The following is a 21,534-nucleotide window of genomic DNA, read 5'->3' as shown; positions in this document are numbered from 1 at the left end:
TTGTTAGTTAGTTTAAAATTATTTCGTGTGTGCTCCTGATATTGGAAAAACATGTTTGTTGTGAGAACTCCAATATAATACGAGTGGCTTGCGCTTGCCTTTATCAGTTGATTGGCCGTGGTGAGGAGTTTGCATTAAAGATTTATACATAGAAATCTTGGCAAGAGTTTGTTGGCAAACAAATGCAAATATACTAGACTTTACTGGGATCCAACATATCTGATTATAGTGACACTGTACCTGATATCCACGAATGAGTCCTTGTTTTCCCAGCTGACTGGGAATCATTGCCATCTGTTGTTTGCTTTTAGTTCAGAAACGTCTCTCATGTAAACTGTTAACGCTTAATTTCAGAGGATGTTTCAAATATCTGTAGGAATTTCTGATGGCTTTTAGTCAAGCTTGAGTTAAAGTGATATTGTGGGCATTTTTCACTGTTGAATTGAGCTGACCAATTATCTGCAACTCATCATGCTACCTGTTGTTTACAAAAAATATATATTATATTCGATATTTTACATGAATGGACAGCCCTCTAAGCCGAAATGATCCGTAAAACAAAATAGTGTCTTTGTGTCGTATGAACGAATCTGCACTAAAACGTCATTTAGATTCACATCGTAAATCGAATCATTTCTGTCGTCAGTTGTCAAAACGAACGTATGATTGATATTCCAATGCATTATTTTTCTCTTTCCGGGATATTGTTTTAGTATGGTGATGCTGCATTAACAAATATAAGTGTATTTGAAGTGAAAACACCAAAAACAAGCAACGATTGCGATAGACACCTATAAACTGTTAGATGCCCATAATATCGCTTTAAATAAATAAAAGATTTGCAATGTTTTGTAAACACGTGTATTAGTTGCAATAATTCAACTCACAGGCAGCTACTGACCCAGCGGTAAACTAATGTCTAATGAAAGCATTCAAGAAGAACTAGCACGTGTATTAGCGCATCCGTTTGAGTTACAATAGTTGGCAATAATTTGTCACCTTCAGCGATAAACTTATAGTATGCCAGCAATAGAAGAAGATGGGAGAAAGGCGTTTACCGGCACAAATGAATGTCGATTATCCGTATCACCTCTTTAATTTCTTCAAACATCACATATTTGTCCACAAATGATGAAAGTCCGCAATTTTCATGCAAACGCCTACAGGCTCTTGTAACAATTGCTGCCATTGGCTGCTTTTCTAGATGAAAACACGGAATTGGATTGCCTGTGTTTTGTTTGGTACCCGGCGGAAATCGGATTGAAATTGAAATTAAAAATGAAAGTGAAAGTGGAACTTTAAGCAAAAGGGAAGCAATTATGGAAAGTAGTTCCTACATGAGTTAGTGTTGCCTGTTTAATTATTGGTAACTGAAAGGAGACATAATGTGCATAAATAAGTAAATGTATGTTAAATGCAATATAATGTAAAATGCGAAATCTAGTTGCACCATTAAAATGCAGCGTACGACGACTGTCTAGGCATGCGCGTATTGTCCGTTTATTATGTAACTGTTGGTGAAAAACACAGACACACAGACACACAGACACACAGACACACAGACACACACAGACACACAGACACACAGACACACACACAGACACACAGACACACAGACACACACACACACACACACACACACACACACACACACACACACACACACACACACACACACACACACACACACACACACACACACACACACACACACACACACACACACACACACACACACACACACACACACACACACACACACACACACACACACACACACACACACACACACACACACACACACACACACACACACACACACACACACACACACCCACACACACACACACACACACACACACACACACACACACACACACACACGCACACACACACACACACACGCACACACACACTTACATATATCTCCTTCAGCACGTGGTGATTGTGAAAAGTAGTGCCTATTTATCAAGAGGTCTCTTTCTCTTGTACGAAAAGCCATTTCGCGGTCATCCCTTTCCTTTGAGTTTTTTTTACTGTATGCTTGTTCTGCAACATTTGTGCTGTCATTGGGGGCTTCGTTGAAAGATAACGTTTGGGGCGCGTTTATTGAAGTATTGTGTTTTTGTCGAAATGTCACTGCCGAAACCACGAGGGCTCTAGCATTATGGCAATTTTCTTCAAAGTTGCACGACACATATTTGTTATTACAACGTTCGGAATAAGACATTCATCTTTTACCTGATACTAGTACTAGTACTAGCCTTGCACACTCTGATGTAAAGACATGACAGGAAAAATGCCTTACACGTTGGCCGTTCCATTATGAGATCCCTGTAGGGAATCGGGAACTAAGCGATTACTGCGTAAGAATGACATCCGATATAATCTTGACCAGCCAAGCAGCCCCAAATTGTATATTGAACGAAGCCGAAGGCTGAGCTCCGCATAGAGATTGAGGCTGCCTGACTGGTCACTATTAAGGCTGAGCTCCGCATACAGTTTGAGGCTGCCTGGTCGGTCACTTTTTTTGCAGTTGGACCCAAAGTAGGTTTTCTGTTTTCCCAGAGTGTACCGAAAATGTTCGTCCAGTGTATCGATCAGTGTATTATCAACGATTTTAACATCAAACAATGTCGGTTGCTGTTTCAAAGTTCACACTGATAATTTCGTCCATAACTAACGGCCGCACTGTAGAAAATTAGGCCAAGATTCACACATGGAAACCGTTTGGCGAACCTATTTCGCTTTTCGAGAATCACCTGCACAATATATGAATCGCGTTATGGAATAATCGGTCTAAATGCATGTGCGCTAAGTGTCGTCCAAGATTTGCATGTGCATTAAAACTGTGCATATGCATTAAGCACGTTTTTTCCATAACACGACCCTGATATAGGTATATCTTACCTGTCACGAAATGCCAATCATAAATTAAGTTCTGCATCAGCACAATGCATTTGAAAGAGAAAAAAATCGAGCTTCGCTCTGTGAAAACAAGGCTCAGCATATGCATGTCCTTTAAGCGCAGTTATTGGTACACGCGCTTCTCACCAAGGCGATCAGGATTCAATCACAGACGCATTTTTGCATGACGCGGGTCTTTATGTTTCTTAACTATATTTTATACGTGTCTTGATAATGCAGAACTGTTTGATAGCATTCATTACAGGATCAAACAGCGATAGTCCGTACCATTAAAAACATAACCTTGTTTGAAAATAAATCAACAACTATTACCAATTACTTATTGAAGTGTGGTAAGTCATAATAAAGCGGGTTTCAGTCATTATAAGGCGTGATCAGTCGCTATCAGACGAGGTCAGTTATTATCAGGCGTTGTCAGTAATTATGAAGCGTCGACAGTCGTTATGACGCTATAACACGCTGTCAGCCATTATTAGTTAGCTCAGTGGTTACTATACGCGCTCACCACCAAGGCGGGTCCAACCCCAGCTTCCGGCGTACGGAATTTTACTTCAGCCTCGCGACATTTAAAGTCAAGTGCGACATTTAGCGTCGGTGCGAAATAAAAGTTGAGCTACACTGTGTAAACAATCCTAAGATTTCTTTATTCTTTGAGGTCAACAAACCATGTATAGTATCCCCAGCAACACCCAGTGTTGTATATTGGAAAATTAACATAAGCTTAAGAGATGAAAGTATGATCGTACTTTAAATCAAAACTAATTGTCGAGTTCCCATAGATGTATGCCTTTTGGAGTACATATTACAATCCTTGTGGTGTAAGTGTTGTTTTTGAATAAACTATTCTGAACCTCTCAACCTCTTTGAGATATGTCTCTTGAGATGTTAGTACACTTATATTCAAATACTTATACTTTTCCATAAAACTCATCATCAAAGAAACAAAACAACAACCACAGACGATAAGCTCAACGATTCCCAGGAACAGCAATGACCCCGAACGCCGAACATATGAGAAAGTAATAAAGTGACTCTTAGAAATCTCTCAAACTGGATTATTTAATACTTATCCACATCTAAGACGTATGCTTATAAATAAAAATGTTAAGTACTTCCCACCATCAAAGATTTACATAAGTATGCCTTTCGTTGAACATAAACAAACAACAAATCCGCTAACGTATGTATTGCTTTTGAAACCAAGTGGCAATACACTACCTCCTTGACCTGACTATTAAATAGCAATCAAGCCCGTTTTTTACATAAGTAATAGCTCAAAACATAAAATGAACAGACAAGTGTTCTTCAACATCTAAAGAGAACTATTTTTGGATGACTTGATTGATTGAATATATGCTGAAGTACTTTAGCATGACAGTGCTATAATACGACGCAGAAGAGATATAAATTCCATTTCGATTTATTGTTTCAGCAAAGACGTTCGGAACCATTTTTCTAGTAACATTCAACTCGTTAACATTGAACAGTTAAAATGTGGCGCTGGCTCGTATTGATGGTTTTATTAGGGACACCCCTTGCTGCAGAGCCTTCCTGTCCCGTGTGTTCCAAGTATGACTACGAAGTAAGCCTTCTCGAACGAGTGCTAAGCAATGAACTGGCACTGAAAAACACCCTGGACAAAATAAGTGAAACACACGCGAAAGTTGAGGACACTTTAAAAGCGATACAAGGGGAGAATGTGAAGCTAAACCACGCAATGACTGCACTGGAAATTAAGAAGAAGGAGATGGACGAAAGGCTTAACAATTCCATCAACTCCGGGATCACAAATGTATCTGAAACTATTTCCGAAATGAAAACAAATGTGCAGGTTCTCGTAGCAAAGACAGAGAAAGAACTCGAGGCAATGAAAGGTAATGCTTTTCGTTTGTTCAACTATTGACATTATTTCGCCTGACATGTTTACATTAATATTACGTTAGCCATTTCATTGAACGATAAATGCGTTCATGCTTTCAAAACTAGTTACGAATAAAACTTGTTATGATTTAAGGTGGGTTGATATTGCTTTGTTAAAATTATTATACAGTTATATAACTCGAAGCAATTGCTGTTATTATAAAATTAGTAATATTCTACAAGTCTTTCTATAATATTTATAAAAAAAAACTAGTGTAACGCACATTCTTTTAAATAATAGTATGTTATTAAAGCGAGATTATACGATTGTATCAAGTATTTATTAATTAATATAACATGACTGTGTAAAAAACTTATTAAACATACATTTCAATATAAATTAAAATAAAAGTTAAGAAGAACATGTGTCGAAAAATGCTAAATAAGCCAGATTTCTAATTCTGAAATCGAAAATGTCTGTACAGTCGAATTCGCCAGCATGTAAATCATGCATGTACGATGTGAATCTAAATTTAGTTTAACGGTTCATTTTAAATTCCTGCAACGATATCTAATCATACGACACACGAATACTTACTAAAAAGACGAATGCTTTGGTTATTGTAAGAAAATATATACGAAATATCTTCGTCACAATCGGCTTGGGGCGCTAATTTGTCTTAGCAGCATTTTATGAAATTCGTCTTCAATGTATAATTTTTCTTGCCTATTTTGTGTTATTGTAACATATTTTATCAATATATAATAATTTTACACATATACAAAATCGTATAATCCCGCTTTAAGTAAAGATTGTAAAACTAAAATGATTATGTTAATGAAAATTTTCCTCGCTCGTCTGTATACGAATAGCAGAATAAATTCGATGAAGGACGAGTTTAGCATTTGCTAAACGTTCAACGCATGGACGTTTACGGAAATAGTTATAATTTGCTTAATGTGAATTCACGTCCAGATGAGAGCATTTGCAAGTGTCGGGATTGCTCGTAGCGCCTAGAGCGTTTACAAACGAGCCTACCAGCTGCGAAATTAAATGAAAGCATTCAAGTTGTGCCATAAAACGTTTATAAAAACGACGTTCACAACATCCTACTGGAGATTTATTTACGGTCTAACCATTGTACAATACCCGTTGATAATCGTGACACTTTCGACCGAACATATCTCTCATGTGACTTATGTTCACTCTTATTACCATTAACTATCCGAAACATATACATATAGACACACTCTAAATACGTAATTAACATGAGCTAATAAAACTATTGTTTTTGATGTATAGTAGCCTTAAAGGGTAGCGAAAATAATTTAAACTGATTCAACTGCAGTTATCACGAATACATTGAAATAACAAATGAATGATTTGATTTTTATAATTACATTCAATTTTGTGTACTTTGCAGTACTGTGTGCGAAACAATCTCAAAATTAAACACAAACGTGTTCCCTTCATTTTTCATTTCACACACACACACACACACACACACACACACACACACACACACACACACACACACACACACACACACACACACACACACACACACACACACACACACACACACACACACACACACACACACACACACACACACACACATACACACACACACGCGCACGCACGAACACGCACGTACGCTCGCACACACACACACACGCGCGCGCATACACATACACACAAGCACACGCCCGCATGCACACACGCACGCACACACACGCACCCACACACACACACGCGCACTCGCACGCACGCACGCGCACACACACTCGCATTATCGTCAGCACAAAGAAATTAACGCGCACATAGCACATGATATATTATTCAATAACACATGTTTATATTTTCAGAACAAATTGTCGTGCCTCTGGTGATTTTCCACGCTCGACTTCATATTGAGGCTAAACACACACTCACTGGCAACCAGGTTGTTGTGTTCAAGACCGTTCTGGTTAACGAAGGTCGAGGATATGACCCTACCACTGGACACTTTACGGCGTCTGTAGCTGGAGTGTACATGTTCACAGTGCAGTACTGTCCTTATGTAGCTGTGGGTATTTACCTTGAAATTACACATGAAGGGAAACCGTTGCAGAGATCAAATCACTACGAAAAAGATTCGTATGTCTGTGTCAGCATGCAGGCCTTCGCTAAAGTTGCGATGGGGGAAAAGGTCTGGGTGCGGTCTCTATATTCGGGTGACCTTAACCATAATGAGCCGTATCAGTGGAACAGCTTTGCTGGGTTCCTGGTGCATTTATAATTATTTAATGCGATATGTTGCCCGATAAACATGTCAATCATAGGATATACTATAGAATCATTAGACACAACATATTAACCATAGAAGCAGTTTACAAACATATTAATTGTTTGGTATAATAACGTTCAAACTTTCGTGCAAATTTATTGAAAATTGATATATTAGGCAATGCTAATATAATTTAATATTTAATATTTAGTTACAAAACCAAAAGCACATGTAAACTGTATTCAAAAGTGACGTAAGGATTATGTTTGACACTTTATTTCTGCAGACATAAAATGTCTAAAATAGTTCGGTGACTTTTTCTCCAAATTTAATTTCACCAAAATACTGGCATTTTCGAAATGAACATAAACAATAACAATGGAGTTATTTTACACTTAAATAGCAATAAAAGGTTTATGCACAAAAAAATTTCAGAGGTCAAACGTCTGGAATGATGTTAAACAAATCGTTTAAATGCTGAGACGAATCGAAGTCTGATTTTTTATAAAAATATGTCAAGTGAACATATATAACAGGCATTATGAAAAGTGGACGACCTTAAAGTGATTTGGGTTTCCATCGGTATGTGACTTCTGTTTCGCTTGCAATACTATCAAAGCCTTGCTTTTCTGTAGTAATATATGTTTTTGTAAATATGTTTTATTTTAATTTTATCAAATCGATTACCAAATTTACTTTTTTAAAGAGCATCTTGACCAAGACAGAAAATGGAAATATCAGTTTTACATGTTTTTGCAACGCATTTATTATTGTACGAAAGAAGGCTTGTTATACATTTTTCATTCTCTTCAGTGCTAAACATTGTGTACTTAATCATATACTTATATAAAGATGCAATTATTTTCCCGTATAATAATGCATTAAAATGGAACACATATGGATGGATTGAAAATTTTTAATTAATTGTCTTTGTGTTGGTGCATAACTATTCAAATTGGACCTGTGCAGACAATCTGGAAAACTTATATGGTACTTATAATTGCTTTCTAAATGGAAAATGCTTATAACATATTCAATATCTAAAGATATAACATTGTAACCATTTGATGTTTGTATACATCTTTTAGCCAAGTGAAGCTCGATTAGTCATTGTCGGCTCGGGTACTACTTACCTGTACCCCGGGTACTCTAAAGTATACTTACATGTACCCCAGGTACGGTAAATATACTTGAACGTACCCGGTCGATTTTAGACTGTACCCGAGTTGTTTTCCCGCCCAAATTCCGACGTTATAAAACGCGTCACCTTTTACCGTAAAACGATATTGTTTATTTCTTTTAACAAATTTCTCTTTAAAAAAAATCCTGCATCAACATGCTTTTTGAGTATGAGTTTCGATAATATAGAGGCCATTTAACAGAAAATTGACATAACTGTGAACAAAATTAAAACAAATAGCCGACAACGACCGATTTAGCGTTAAAATGCCCGGGTACGTTATAGTATATTTACCCGGGGTACATGTAAGTATACTTCAGAGTACCCGGGGTACATGTAATTTTTAGTACCCGAGCCGACAATGACAAATCGGGCCCAATTGAATGTATAATGTTTAAACTTGTATTCTAGTGAATGGTGATATTGTCAGTACATTGGTTGCATCGCTTTTAAACATATTATTGTACAATGTACAGTCATGGTGGTATGGCAATTATTAGAGAATATCTTACAATTTTTGCTGATTAATGTAATGATTATATGAAACGCGCTCTTGGGAAATCAGGCTTTATGCATGTTGGTAAATAATTATCATTCCAGATAAGTTGAGACGCGCTCTTGGGAAACCAGGCTTTATGCATGTTTGTAAATAATTGTCATCCCAGATTAATCTGCACAGGCTTATCAGGGACTACTTTTTTGGCTGTACAGAATTGTTTGTTTAAAGGAATTCTCTTGTAACAAAAATCCAGTAAAGGAGAAAAGTGTCGTCCCTGGTCAGTTTATGCAGACTGCTATTGCTCATCTGGGAGGACACTTGGAGCACATGCTTTAAGCCCCGTTTTCATAGAACGTGGCTCATATTATTGTCATCAAGACTTCTTTTACACATAGAGTTAATTTTTTTGCTTATAGTATACATGATATCAATTTACATTTCATTATCTGTTTATACATAACAGAAGTAATTTCAGTGTACATTTTGTGTAACTTTTACATTGCTATGAAATACTTAAAGAAAAACTGAATGAGTTGCATCTGTAATAAGCTGTAGTAGTATGTATAGAGTTGATAAGGGATTGTCTGTTTGTGTATTTGTATGTTTAGAATATGTAATTTCATTTGAAATAAAAGTCATGTTACAAAAACAAAAGTGTGTGTACTTTTTTGTTAAACATCTTCATGTAAAACATATTTTCAGGGCAATTGTAAGTTACTAACAAACTTACACACACCTTGTAATGGTAAACCAGCTAAAACCAGGAAAAGTGTGAGTTGGTTAACCCTTTGCATGCTGGGAAATTTATCGTCTGCTAAAATGACGTCTGCTGAATTTCTTAAATTAGCATTTTCTTCAAACAAAAACAAGCAGACAGAAATTAGACACGCTCAAGGAAAATAGGGTTTAATGCATTTGCGAAGTGTCCTCAGGCTTACAAGAGACGACACTTTCTGCCTACACTGGACTATCTTTAAGGAAAGACTTCGTGAAAACAAAAAAACAACATGAAAGGGGATAGAGTTGTCCTGGATTATCTTTAAGGCAAGACTACGTGTAAACAAAAAGAAAAACATGAAAGGGGATAGAGTTGTCCCGGATCAGCCTGTGCGGACTGCACAGGCTTATCTGAGATGACGATTAAAGCACCTGAATTAAGCCTAGTTTTCCCAGAGTACAGCTAATCTATATGTTCTCATCCAAGAGTCCTCTCCCTTTGGGTTTTGGTTGATGAAAACATGTTAGCCTACTAACATAAAACCCATATTAATCTTACTAAATCCTTCATTGGTAAACTTTGATTGGTTAAATACTTTGTCCGCCTTGAGACTGGAAGGTCGTGAGTATGATCATCACTAAAGGAGAATTCTAAAGATTATTAAGTTTTTTCACAAACTGTTAATGAATAATGATAATACATACAATCAGTGCCAGTTTTGACTGTGGCCCTCAAATGTGTGATGGTTGATCTACATCAATGACTAGCGATTCATTCAATATGGTATGTCTTCCAGTACAAGTCCAAAGTCATCACCAGATTGTGCACAAGGATGCCTCATATTATAGATGTTTGGGAAGCAAACAAAATTTGTCTATGTGTTGTATGAAAACATATGCATCATTTGTTTCTGAACTGTTCAAATTATTTAGCAATTTTTTATGTCCCCGAAGGAGGGCATATAGTGATCGCACTGTCCGTCCGTCTGTCTGTCCTTCCGTCACACTTTTGCGTTTAGGTTTCCAAAAATGCGCAAAACTTCTATGTCGCTTCAGATGCAACCTTCAAATTTGGTATCCATATGTATATATGGACAATGCCTTTCCATAGGCACAAACATTTTGACCCCTTTGGCCTTGACCTTGAACTAAGGGTCCGCGTTTAGGTTTCGAAAAAATCGTTTTTCGGGGGCATAGGTCTTCCGATGGAGACAGCTCTTGTTGACTTCCTTAATTTTCCATAACATGTGATGAAAAGCCAAATAGCCTTTTCAATTAAGGGTATCACGTTTACAGATTTTTCTAAACGTTTAAACGAAATGAAAAAAACGAAACGATACCGTTTAAACGGTATCCATACGTCCGTTTTAAAAGCATCAGTGCCATCACATTTCCAAACTGAAAGTAGTGATTATTTCCGGAAGTTATATTTAGTTCATAACCCATTCGCACAATGACTTCATATTAAAACCAACTGTTCTCGTCGTTGACTAACCATTGGGTTACGCGTTTTTTACTTTTATGCCGTTATATTTTGTAACAAAGATGACTTAATATTTAACCCACATATCTTCAATAAGAGTACACCGGTGTTAATTTTTTTTATTGTTTTACTTAACCAGATGTACATCAAAACGAGTATCTGTTCATTAAATTAAAAATGAATGCCGATGAATAAACGGCGGGAAATTTTCCTCATGCACTTCATGCCGACGCGCGTTGAATGTTCAAGACGATTAGGGGCATGATCATGCAAAAAATAGCGGGAAACTTTTCCCGAGCACTTCGTGCCGATGCGGGTTAAATATTCAAGACGTCTAGGTCGTACAGGTGTATTGTTATGTCTACGGTACTGTGAATAAGGGCCATCTGGCGCACGTGATACAAATACGAGTCTTTTTCAGCAGCTTTTAATGAGTTTTGCAACATCGTAATGTAATTAACTAAAATGGATTCTGTTGACATTGACTGTCGTTTCAACGTTTACTGTTTTTGTAAACGTTTTTGAGCAAAACACGAAACGCCATCGTTTAAACGCGATACCCTTATTTTCAATGGAAGCATATGAACACCCTTGTAGGAGTTTGTAAGAGGAATCCAATTAAAACAGATCAACCATTCATTGTGTTCATTAATTCTTTGAAACAAAAAAGCATGAATTGTTAGAAATGTGGACTTTTCAGAAGTCTGTGGTCTGATTAATATCACCCAGTAATTATGTCACAGAGTTACTGAGTAACAGCCTCACTGAGTAACTGTGTCACTGTTTTGCCAAGTAACTAAGTCGCTGAGTAACAGTGTCACTGAGTAAATGTATCATTGAATAACTGTATCATAGAGTAATTATTTCACTGAGTAAATTTGTCATTGAGTAACTATGTCACTGCCTTACAGTGTCACTGAGTAACTGGGTCACTAAAAAACTTTGTCAAATGAATGAGTACCTTTGCCGCTTAGTAACTTTGCCACTGAGTAACTGTGTCATTGATTCACTGAGTAACTGTGTCTCTGTGTAACCATGTCACTGAGTAACTGTGTCACTGCGTACATTTTCACTGAGTTACAATGCCACTGAGTAACCTTTCATTGAGTAAAAGTGTCACTCAGTTACTATGTCAATTAATACATGGTCATGGAGTAACTGTGTCATCGGGTTTCTGCCTCTAAAAGTAAATCTTAAATGAGTGACTGTGTTACTGAGTAACTTGTCACTGAGTTACTGTGACATCGAGTACATGTGTCACCGAGTTAATATGTCACTGAGTAATTGTGTCACTGAGTAACTGTGTCACTGAATAACTGGGTCACTGAGTAACTTTGTCATTGAGAAACTGTGTCACTGAGAAACTGTCACTCAGTAACATTCTCCCTGAGTAAATGTGTCACTGAGTATTTGTTTTCCAGAGTAATTGAGTAACTGTGTCACTGAGTAATTTTGTAACTGAGTACCTGGGTCACTGAGTTAATGTGTAATTGAGTAACCGTGTCACTGAGTAACTGTACTGATAACCTGTGTCACTAAGTAATTGTGTGTTTGAGTAACTTTGTCACTTAGTGACTAAGTAAGTGTGTCACTGAGTTGCTGTGTAACTAAGTAAATGTGTAACCAAGAAACTGTCACTGAGTAACATTTTCCTGAGTAACTGTGTCACTGAGTTAATGTTTTGCCGAATGAGTTTGTAACTTTGTGTCACTGAGTAACTGTCAGTGGGTAACGGTTTCACTGAGTAACTGTGTCATTTAGTAACTGCATCATTGGGTTACTGTTTTACTGAGTACCTGGGTCACTTGAGTTCGTATGTCACTTAGTAACTGTGTATCTGAAGAACTGCGTCACTGAGTAACTGTCACTGAGTAACGGTCTCCCTGAGTAACTGTGTCAATGAGTAACTGTTTTGTCAAGTGAATGAGTAACTGTGCCACTTAGTAACTGTGTCATTGAGTTACTGAGTAACATTGTAAACATGTCACTGAGTAACTGTGTCACTGAGTAAATTGTCATTGAGTTACAATGTCACTAAGTAACCTTTCATTGAGTAACTGTTTCACTTAGTTACTATGTCAATTAATACATGGTCATGGAGTAACTGTGTCACTGGATTTCTGCTTCTAAAAGTAACTCTTTATTGAGTGACTGTGTTACTGAGTAACTAAATGTGTTGCAAAAAATTCAACTAGTTGATGTCATTTAGTCAAAACATATGACACATTGTGTCTGGAATCTAAAATATGAAAACAAAATCAAAATACTTCTGGAAAATAAAATGTGAAAGTAAGAAAAAACTTGAATGGTGTCTGGAATACTAGTATTCATGTAACTATTGCAAATATTTTTTTTATTTGCAATTTTTGTTCTGACGTGATATATTTTTTATTATAATAGTTCATGCCTATATTGATCAAAAGAATATTATGTTACCTGATGTGTATTCATATACATGTTTTCTTTGAAATTCTGCTTTTTGATGTGGGAGTTACCTGTATACATAAAATGTAACCAACATTAAAAGTGTTATAAAGGTGGCATTATGTTTCTATTTCATTATCATATTCTATAAACATTAATATGCACACATACATCTATGTGAAAAACGCCTGAGAAGAAAAGCATATTCAGATATTATGTAAGTAATATACCCTAATGTTGGCGAATCTGACACACAATTTTCATAGCTCAACAGTATTTACTGACTCTGTGTGCATGAAAATAAGATATACTAATTATGTAAGTACCATAACAATGAATTATGCAAGTTTCTAAATTGATCTCAGATAAGATTGATTAAACACAGTTTGACTGGTATGGCATTATTAAACTTGTAAAACACCAAAACTAGACACAAAGAAGGAAACAATTATGCTTTAATTGATTCTCTTGGTGTTTGTGAATAACTATTCAAATTTGAACTGTACAATCTGAAAAAAATCATTTGGTACGTATACTTGCTTACTAAACAGACAATGCTTATAACATATTCAATATCTAAAGATATAAAACTGTAACAATTTGCTGTTGGTATTAATCTTTTAGCCAAGTAAGTTTATACTGTTTTAACATGTGTTCCAGTGAATGGTGATATTAATTGTGAGTAAATTAGTTGAATCGCTTTTACACATGTTATTATACATTCATGGTGATATGGCAGTTATAAGAGAACATTTGTTTGCAACTTTGTCACTTAGTAACTGCATCATTGGGTAACTGTGTTACTGAGTACCTGGTTCACTTGAGTTCTTGTGTCACTTAGTAACTGTGTAACTGAAGAACTGTGTCACTGAGTTACTGTTAAACTCAGTTACTGTGTCACTAAGTAACTGTCACTGAGTAACGGTCTCACTGAGTAACTGTGTCAATGAGTAACTGTTTTGTCAAGTGAATGTGTTACTTTGCCACATAGTAACTGTGTCCTTGAGTCACTGAGTAACAGTGTACCCATGTCACTGAGTAACTGTGTCACTGAGTAAATTGTCACTGAGTTACAAGGTCACTGAGTAACCTTTCATTGAGTAACTGTGTCACTTAGTTATTATGTCAAATACTACATGGTAGTGGAGTAACTGTGTCACTGGGTTTCTGCCTCTAAAAGTAACTCTTTAATGAGTGACTGTGTCACTGAGTAACTTGTCACTGAGATACTGTGACATCGAGTTTATGTTTCACTGAGTAAATATGTCACTGAGTAATTGAGTCACTGAGTAATTGTGTCGATGAGTAACTGTGTCACTAAGTAACTGTTTCAATGAGTGTCTATGTCACTGAGTAACTTGTCACTTAGTAACTTTTCACTTAGTAACTGTGTCACTGAGTTACTATGTCACTGAGTACATGGATCACTGAGTAACTGTATCACTGAGTAACTGTGTAATTGAGTAACTTTGTCACTGAATAACTGTGTCGCTGAGTAACTGTGTCAATAAGTAACTATGTCATTGAGTAACTACTATGTATGTCACTTAGTAATTGCGTAACTGAGTAACTCAGTAGGTTTGTCACTTAGTAACTGTGCCACTGAATTAATGTGTCCCTGAGCAATATTGTCATTTAGAAACTGTGTAATTTGGTTACCATGTCACAGAGTAACTGTGTCCCTAAGTAACTCTGCCACTGAGAAATTGTGCCACTGAGTAACTGTGTCATCGGGTTTCTGCCTCTAAAAGTAAATCTTAAATGAGTGACTGTGTTACTTGTCACTGAGTTACTGTGACATCGAGTACATGTGTCACCGAGTTAATATGTCACTGAGTAATTGTGTCACTGAGTAACTGTGTCACTGAGTAACTGGGTCACTGAGTAACTTTGTCATTGAGAAACTGTGTCACTGAGAAACTGTCACTCAGTAACATTCTCCCTGAGTAAATGTGTCACTGAGTAACTGTTTTCCAGAGTAATTGAGTAACTGTGTCACTGAGTAATTTTGTAACTGAGTATCTGGACACTGAGTTCCTGTGTCGCTGAGGAACTGTGTCACTGAGTAACTGTCACAGAGAAACTGTGTGATTGAGGAACTGTTACTGATTAACCTAGTATAGAGTACCTGGGTCACTGAGTAACTGATTTAATGTGTCATTGAGTTACCTTGTCTATAAGTAACTGTGCCAGTAAGTAACTGAGTCACTTGGTGACTGTGTCATTTATTAACTGTGTCACTGAATTACAGTGTCACTGAGTAACTGTGTCACTGCTTCACTGAGGGAGGAACTGTGCGACTGATTAACTGTCACCGAGTAACTGTGTCACTTCATAACTGTTCAACAAATGACTGCGTCACAAAGTATCTGTGTCACAAAGAAACTTGTCACTGAGAAACTGTGTCACTCGGTGACTGTCATTTAATTACTCATTTACTGTTTTAGTTTAATGCTGGTTGGTGCTCATAAGTATTTAAGAGGTGGAAATAAAGCTTTTTAAACGTTAATCTTTTTATAACAGTATTCAATTTATTCTGATTTTGAATGGCACTTCAGATGTGTATCTGAGTGTTCAAGGGTTAATAAAGTTCACATGGAGTTGCTTTTTTGTTGTGTTCAGATGTAAGAAACACCATGATAAAGTGTTGTTAGTACGAATCCAAAAAACTTATATTCCATTGCAAATTTTTATTGATCAGTTTTGAATAATAATACAAATAGTTTATCAGTATAATTAAAAAATAATTTATCACAAACTAATTAATAAAACCATTCCATTAACAAAATGCAAACATCAACGAATATAGATCTGGTAGCGAGATAATTGCATGCACACACATGAGTCTTTATAATGTCAGCAAATAAAACACAGTAACATGTACAAGTACAACTTGAAATTATATCACATACAATGACATGCAAATTGTGAAATTTTAATATGTCAAATCATGTTTCAAACAACAATGCAACATAAACACCATATTGTCTTCCTTTTTTTCTATTTTAGTTTATTTATATAAAATAACAAAACAAGCGCAAATGTATGTAACAATGTTGAATCACATATGTATACCAAAGTGGTGAATACAAGTTTAACAATTTGCGTTACAAGTCTAACTAGTTTTAAACCATGGCAGTTGGTGCTTTCACACAATTCTGAGATAGTTCAAATGTATCTAAATTATACACTCAACAAAAGTTGTATAACACACAATAGAAAGTGTTGATTTTTAGAAGCCAATGTCAAACTATTTTGTTTATTTGTCAGAACAATAACATGTTGCTTATGATTGACAGGGCTACTCATCTGTAGTTGCTCATTATAATATAGTATCTGAGAAAGAATGAATGTATTGTATGTGAGCTGCTCTATGGAAAAATACAGCCTCAATGCAAGTGGGTAAAGAGTCTATCCATATAAATCTGTGCAGTGGGCACAGACTAATCGGGGACACCACTTACAGCCTACACTGGATTTGCATTAAGAAGTATATTCCTGTAAACGGAAAAATGTGGGCACAGACTAATCAGGGACACCACTTACAGCCTACACTGGATTTGCATTAAGAAGCATATTCCTGTAAACGGAAAAATCCATAAAAGCATAAATTTAAGACACTTTAACTCACATGCAGTAAGGCTGGTTATCACAGATTGCTGCTCAAATACATACATTTTTACCATACTTGAAGATAAACGTCAGAATGAATTCCAGGTTTTCCATGCCAGAGCAAGTACTGAACTAAAAATTCTGAAACATATTCTTGTCCATTTGTGTGAAAGAACTTTAGCCATAAGTATACAAAATTTAAAAAATGCATAATAACCCCCATCTCCCTCCCTTCATCGTTCTCAAATTTCACCACCCGGTCTACGTCTGGGGCAGTGGTTCCTCCTCCTTGGTGATCCCAAGCTCTCGCAAGAAGTTCCCCTCCGCCACCATATAGGCCTGGTACTCCAGCTTCAAGCGGTACTCAATCTCCTCGTCTGTCAGCAGCACATTCGGCGCAATCTATGGACACAACACAAGGAAATTCCTACAGTTACAAAGAACATTGCAAACAGTAAATAGCCATTTTGGGAAAATGGGGCTTAACGCATGTGCGTAATTTGTTGTCCTAGATTTGCCTCTGAAGTCCACAAAGGCTAATCTAGGACGACACTTTTTGCCTAAACTAGATTTTTATTAAGAAAAGAATTCCTTTAAACGAAAAATGCCATGAATGCAGTAAGTATTGTCTCTGATTGTCACTGCACAGGCTAATCTGGGATGGCATAATGCACATGTCCCTGATTGTCCCTGCACAGGCTAATCTGGGATGGCACATACACACATGTCCATGATTGTCACTGCACAGGCTAATCTGGGACGGCACAAACACACATGTCCCTGATTGTCACTACACAGGCTAATCTGGGATGGCACATACACACATGTCCCTGATTGTCACTACACAGGCTAATCTGGGATGGCACATACACACATGTCCCTGATTGTCACTACACAGGCTAATCTGGGATGGCACATACACACATGTCCCTGATTGTCACTGCACAGGCTAATCTGGGATGGCACATACACACATGTCCCTGATTGTCACTACACAGGCTAATCTGGGATGGCACATACACACATGTCCCTGATTGTCACTGCACAGGCTAATCTGGGATGACACTTACACACATGTCCCTGATTGTCACTGCACAGGCTAATCTGGGACGGCACAAACACACATGTCCCTGATTGTCACTACACAGGCTAATCTGGGATGGCACATACACACATGTCCCTGATTGTCACTGCACAGGCTAATCTGGAATGGCACATACACACATGTCCCTGATTGTCACTACACAGGCTAATCTGGGATGGCACATACACACATGTTCCTGATTGTCACTGCACAGGCTAATCTGGGATGGCACATACACACATGTCCCCAATTGTCACTGCACAGGCTAATCTGGGATGGCACATACACACATGTCCCTGATTGTCACTGCACAGGCTAATCTGGGATGACACATACACACATGTCCCTGATTGTCACTGCACAGGCTAATCTGGGCTTACACATACACACATGTCCCTGATTGTCACTGCACAGGCTAATCTGGGATGGCATATACACACATGTCCCTGATTGTCACTGCACAGGCTAATCTGGGATGGCACATACACACATATCCCTGATTGTCACTGCACAGGCTAATCTGGAATGACATAATGCACATGTCCCTGATTGTCACTGCACAGGCTAATCTGGGATGGCACATACACACATGTCCCTGATTGTCACTGCACAGGCTAATCTGGAATGACACATACACACATGCATGGAGTTCTGTTTTCCCTGAGTGATGCTCAACAAATATTTTCCATTTAAACCTTCTTCCTAGAGAGTTTTAGCACAATCTGTTGACACATAATCTGCACTTTGTACTACATGAATTATCCACAACTTCTTTTTGACTCAGTGCTCAACCTTTACTTTTTAATCAGTTAAATCATTTAAATGTCATTATTGTGAGTTTTCTATATATCCAAATTGGGGTTGTTAATTTGATTGTCTCACATTTCTCATATTGTATTTTATTTAATTGCCTTTATCAATATTTTTTATAGAAGTGCGTCGTCTATATTAAAACATAATTTGTAAAAGGATTCTGTGTCGTATGCCTTAGGCACTGTACCGTTTTATTCATATTTGTTAGCAATACCTACAATAATAATCATTGTTTGAAACAATATAATAGTAAAGAGGTACCTGAGATTCAGAGACTTATAATATAGAAATAATGTCACAATTTCATGCTCATTTCTACTTTCTGGTTTAAAACAAGGCAATTAATATCCCAATTTCATTTTGAATGAACAAGAAAGACATACAAATAGCAAATAAAACTGTATACAATGATAACTGATAACTGTTTTCAACACAAGTTTTCAACAAATGCCTATTAAAAATTGCACAAATGAAACAAAAACACACACACATTTTTTTAATTTATCAAAGTTGGTCTAACCTGTCTTACATCCTGTGGAGTAAAATAGTTAAAAAAGAAAAGTTTGTAAAACAGGTACAGGTATACTTGGATTGCAGCAAAACCCTACTTGAAACCTTGACAATTATTCTCTTGATTTGAAAATCATAAGGGGTCAACATTCATCAAGAGTATCCAGCCTACGAATGTATATGAGCCGTATTCTGGGAAAACTGGGTTTAAAGTGTGTGCGTAGTGCCTTCCCAGATTGCCGTTGCAGTCCTCACATGGCTCTGTGTGCGTAGTGCCTTCCCAGATTGCCGTTGCAGTACTCACATGGCTCTGTGTGCGTAGTGCCTTCCCAGATTGCCGTTGCAGTACTCACATGGCTCTGTGTGCGTAGTGCCTTCCCAGATTGCCGTTGCAGTACTCACATGGCTCTGTGTGCGTAGTGCCTTCCCAGATTGCCGTTGCAGTCCTCAAATGGCTCTGTGAGCGTAGTGCCTTCCCAGATTGCTGTTGCAGTCATCACATGGCTCTGTGTGCGTAGTGCCTTCCCTGATTGCCGTTGCAGTCCTCACATGGCTCTTTCTGCTTCTATGGAGTTTTTTGTTTAAATGAGGGCTCTTCTATATGAAAATCAAGTCTAGGCAGAAGGTGTTGTCACTGAATATCTTGTGTAGACAGCACAGGCATATCTAGGACATCACTTCAGTAGACAGCACAGGCATATCTAGGACATCACTTCAGTAGACAGCACAGGCATATCTAGGACATCACTTCAGTAGACAGCACATGCATATCTAGTACCTCAGTAGATCTAGGACATCACTTCAGTAGACAGCACAAGCATATCTAGGACATCACTTCAGTAGACAGCACAGGCATATCTAGGACATAACTTCAGTAGACAGCACAGGCATATCTAGGACATCACTTCAGTAGACAGCACAGGCATATCTAGGACATCACTTCAGTAGACTGCACAGGCATATCTAGGACATCACTGCAGTAGACAGCACAGGCATATCTAGGACATCACTTCTGTAGACAGCACAGGCATATCTAGGACATCACTTCAGTAGACAGCATAGGCATATCTAGGACATCACTTCAGTAGACAGCACAGGCATATCTAGGACATCACTTCAGTAGACAGCACAGGCATATCTAGGACATCACTTCAGTAGACAGCACAGGCATATCTAGGACATCACTTCAGTAGACAGCACAGGCATATCTAGGACATCACTTCAGTAGACAGCACATGCATATCTAGGACATCACATCAGTAGACAGCACAGGCATATCTAGGACATCACTTCAGTAGACAGCACATGCATATCTAGGACATCACTTCAGTAGACAGCACAGACATATCTAGGACACTTCACACATATGCATTAAGCCAGATATCCCAGAACAAGGCTCCTATGATCTGCATACAGGCATATACACAATTTGACAGACACAGCATGACCAGCTGTAAATTGAAGTTGCTCATTTGCATACCCTTTCTCATTGGCTGATTGGTACAGTTGACTAAAGCCGCCGCAGTTGATATTTCTCACAACAATTCAGTTATCTCAACTGACCAGAATTGATCAGTATTCGTCCGATACATTCTAAAGCTTAACTCTTCAATACTGATTTACGAAAAAAATGTGCCAAAAAATGCCAAAAGCATAAAAAATATGAAACCTAATCATGTACATAACGGAATCCTCAAGACTATTATTAACCTGTAATGTATGCAAGCTTTGGGTCACGTGAGCGCCAATTTCACGTGATATCCACTTCCGCGCATATAAAAACAAAGAAGAACTACTAAATAACACAAACAGTTTGTTTGTGTTTGTGTCTACATCCATTAATGTGAATAATGTGTACGTTTAAAGACATATTTTAATTTTTTTCCTGTACATTAGCAAGTTATCTACCTTTATAACATAAACGATATCAATACAAAACAAACATGGCTGCGTGTGTAAAAAATACATTACAACTGGACGTACCCGTTACTCTATACACGAGCTTAAAATAATCAAATCAATGACATGTACAAATCAAGATGGCTGCGCCCATGAATTAAACGTTAACGGGCATTTTATATTGACAAGGTAAAAAATCATAGCAGACTATAAAAGTGTATCGGTAGAGATTTAAAGCTGAAATTTAAATACGTG

General features: G+C 37.4%; 2 protein-coding genes across 2 annotated transcripts in view; one reads left to right on the top strand and one right to left on the bottom strand.

Moving 5' to 3' along the window:
- The window catches only part of LOC127863143 (dynein axonemal intermediate chain 3-like), a 98,225-nt gene that overhangs the window by 27,665 nt on the left and 49,026 nt on the right, over positions 1–21,534 (bottom strand). The gene's annotated exons all lie outside the window — the stretch shown is intronic.
- Positions 4,376–21,534, top strand: part of LOC127863145 (uncharacterized) — a 43,716-nt gene continuing 26,557 nt past the window's right edge. The window contains exons 1-2 of the mRNA XM_052402533.1: positions 4,376–4,802; positions 6,658–8,233. Of these exons, the coding sequence (XP_052258493.1) occupies positions 4,421–4,802; positions 6,658–7,070 (795 nt within the window). The 5' untranslated portion in view covers positions 4,376–4,420 and the 3' untranslated portion in view covers positions 7,071–8,233. The remainder of the gene's footprint in view (positions 4,803–6,657; positions 8,234–21,534) is intronic.

This window comes from Dreissena polymorpha, unplaced genomic scaffold, assembly GCF_020536995.1.
Source record: "Dreissena polymorpha isolate Duluth1 unplaced genomic scaffold, UMN_Dpol_1.0 chrUn001, whole genome shotgun sequence".
In the NCBI taxonomy this organism is placed as follows: domain Eukaryota; kingdom Metazoa; phylum Mollusca; class Bivalvia; order Myida; family Dreissenidae; genus Dreissena; species Dreissena polymorpha.
Note: the sequence above shows the minus strand (reverse complement) of the source record. Positions and strands in the feature narration are given on the sequence as shown.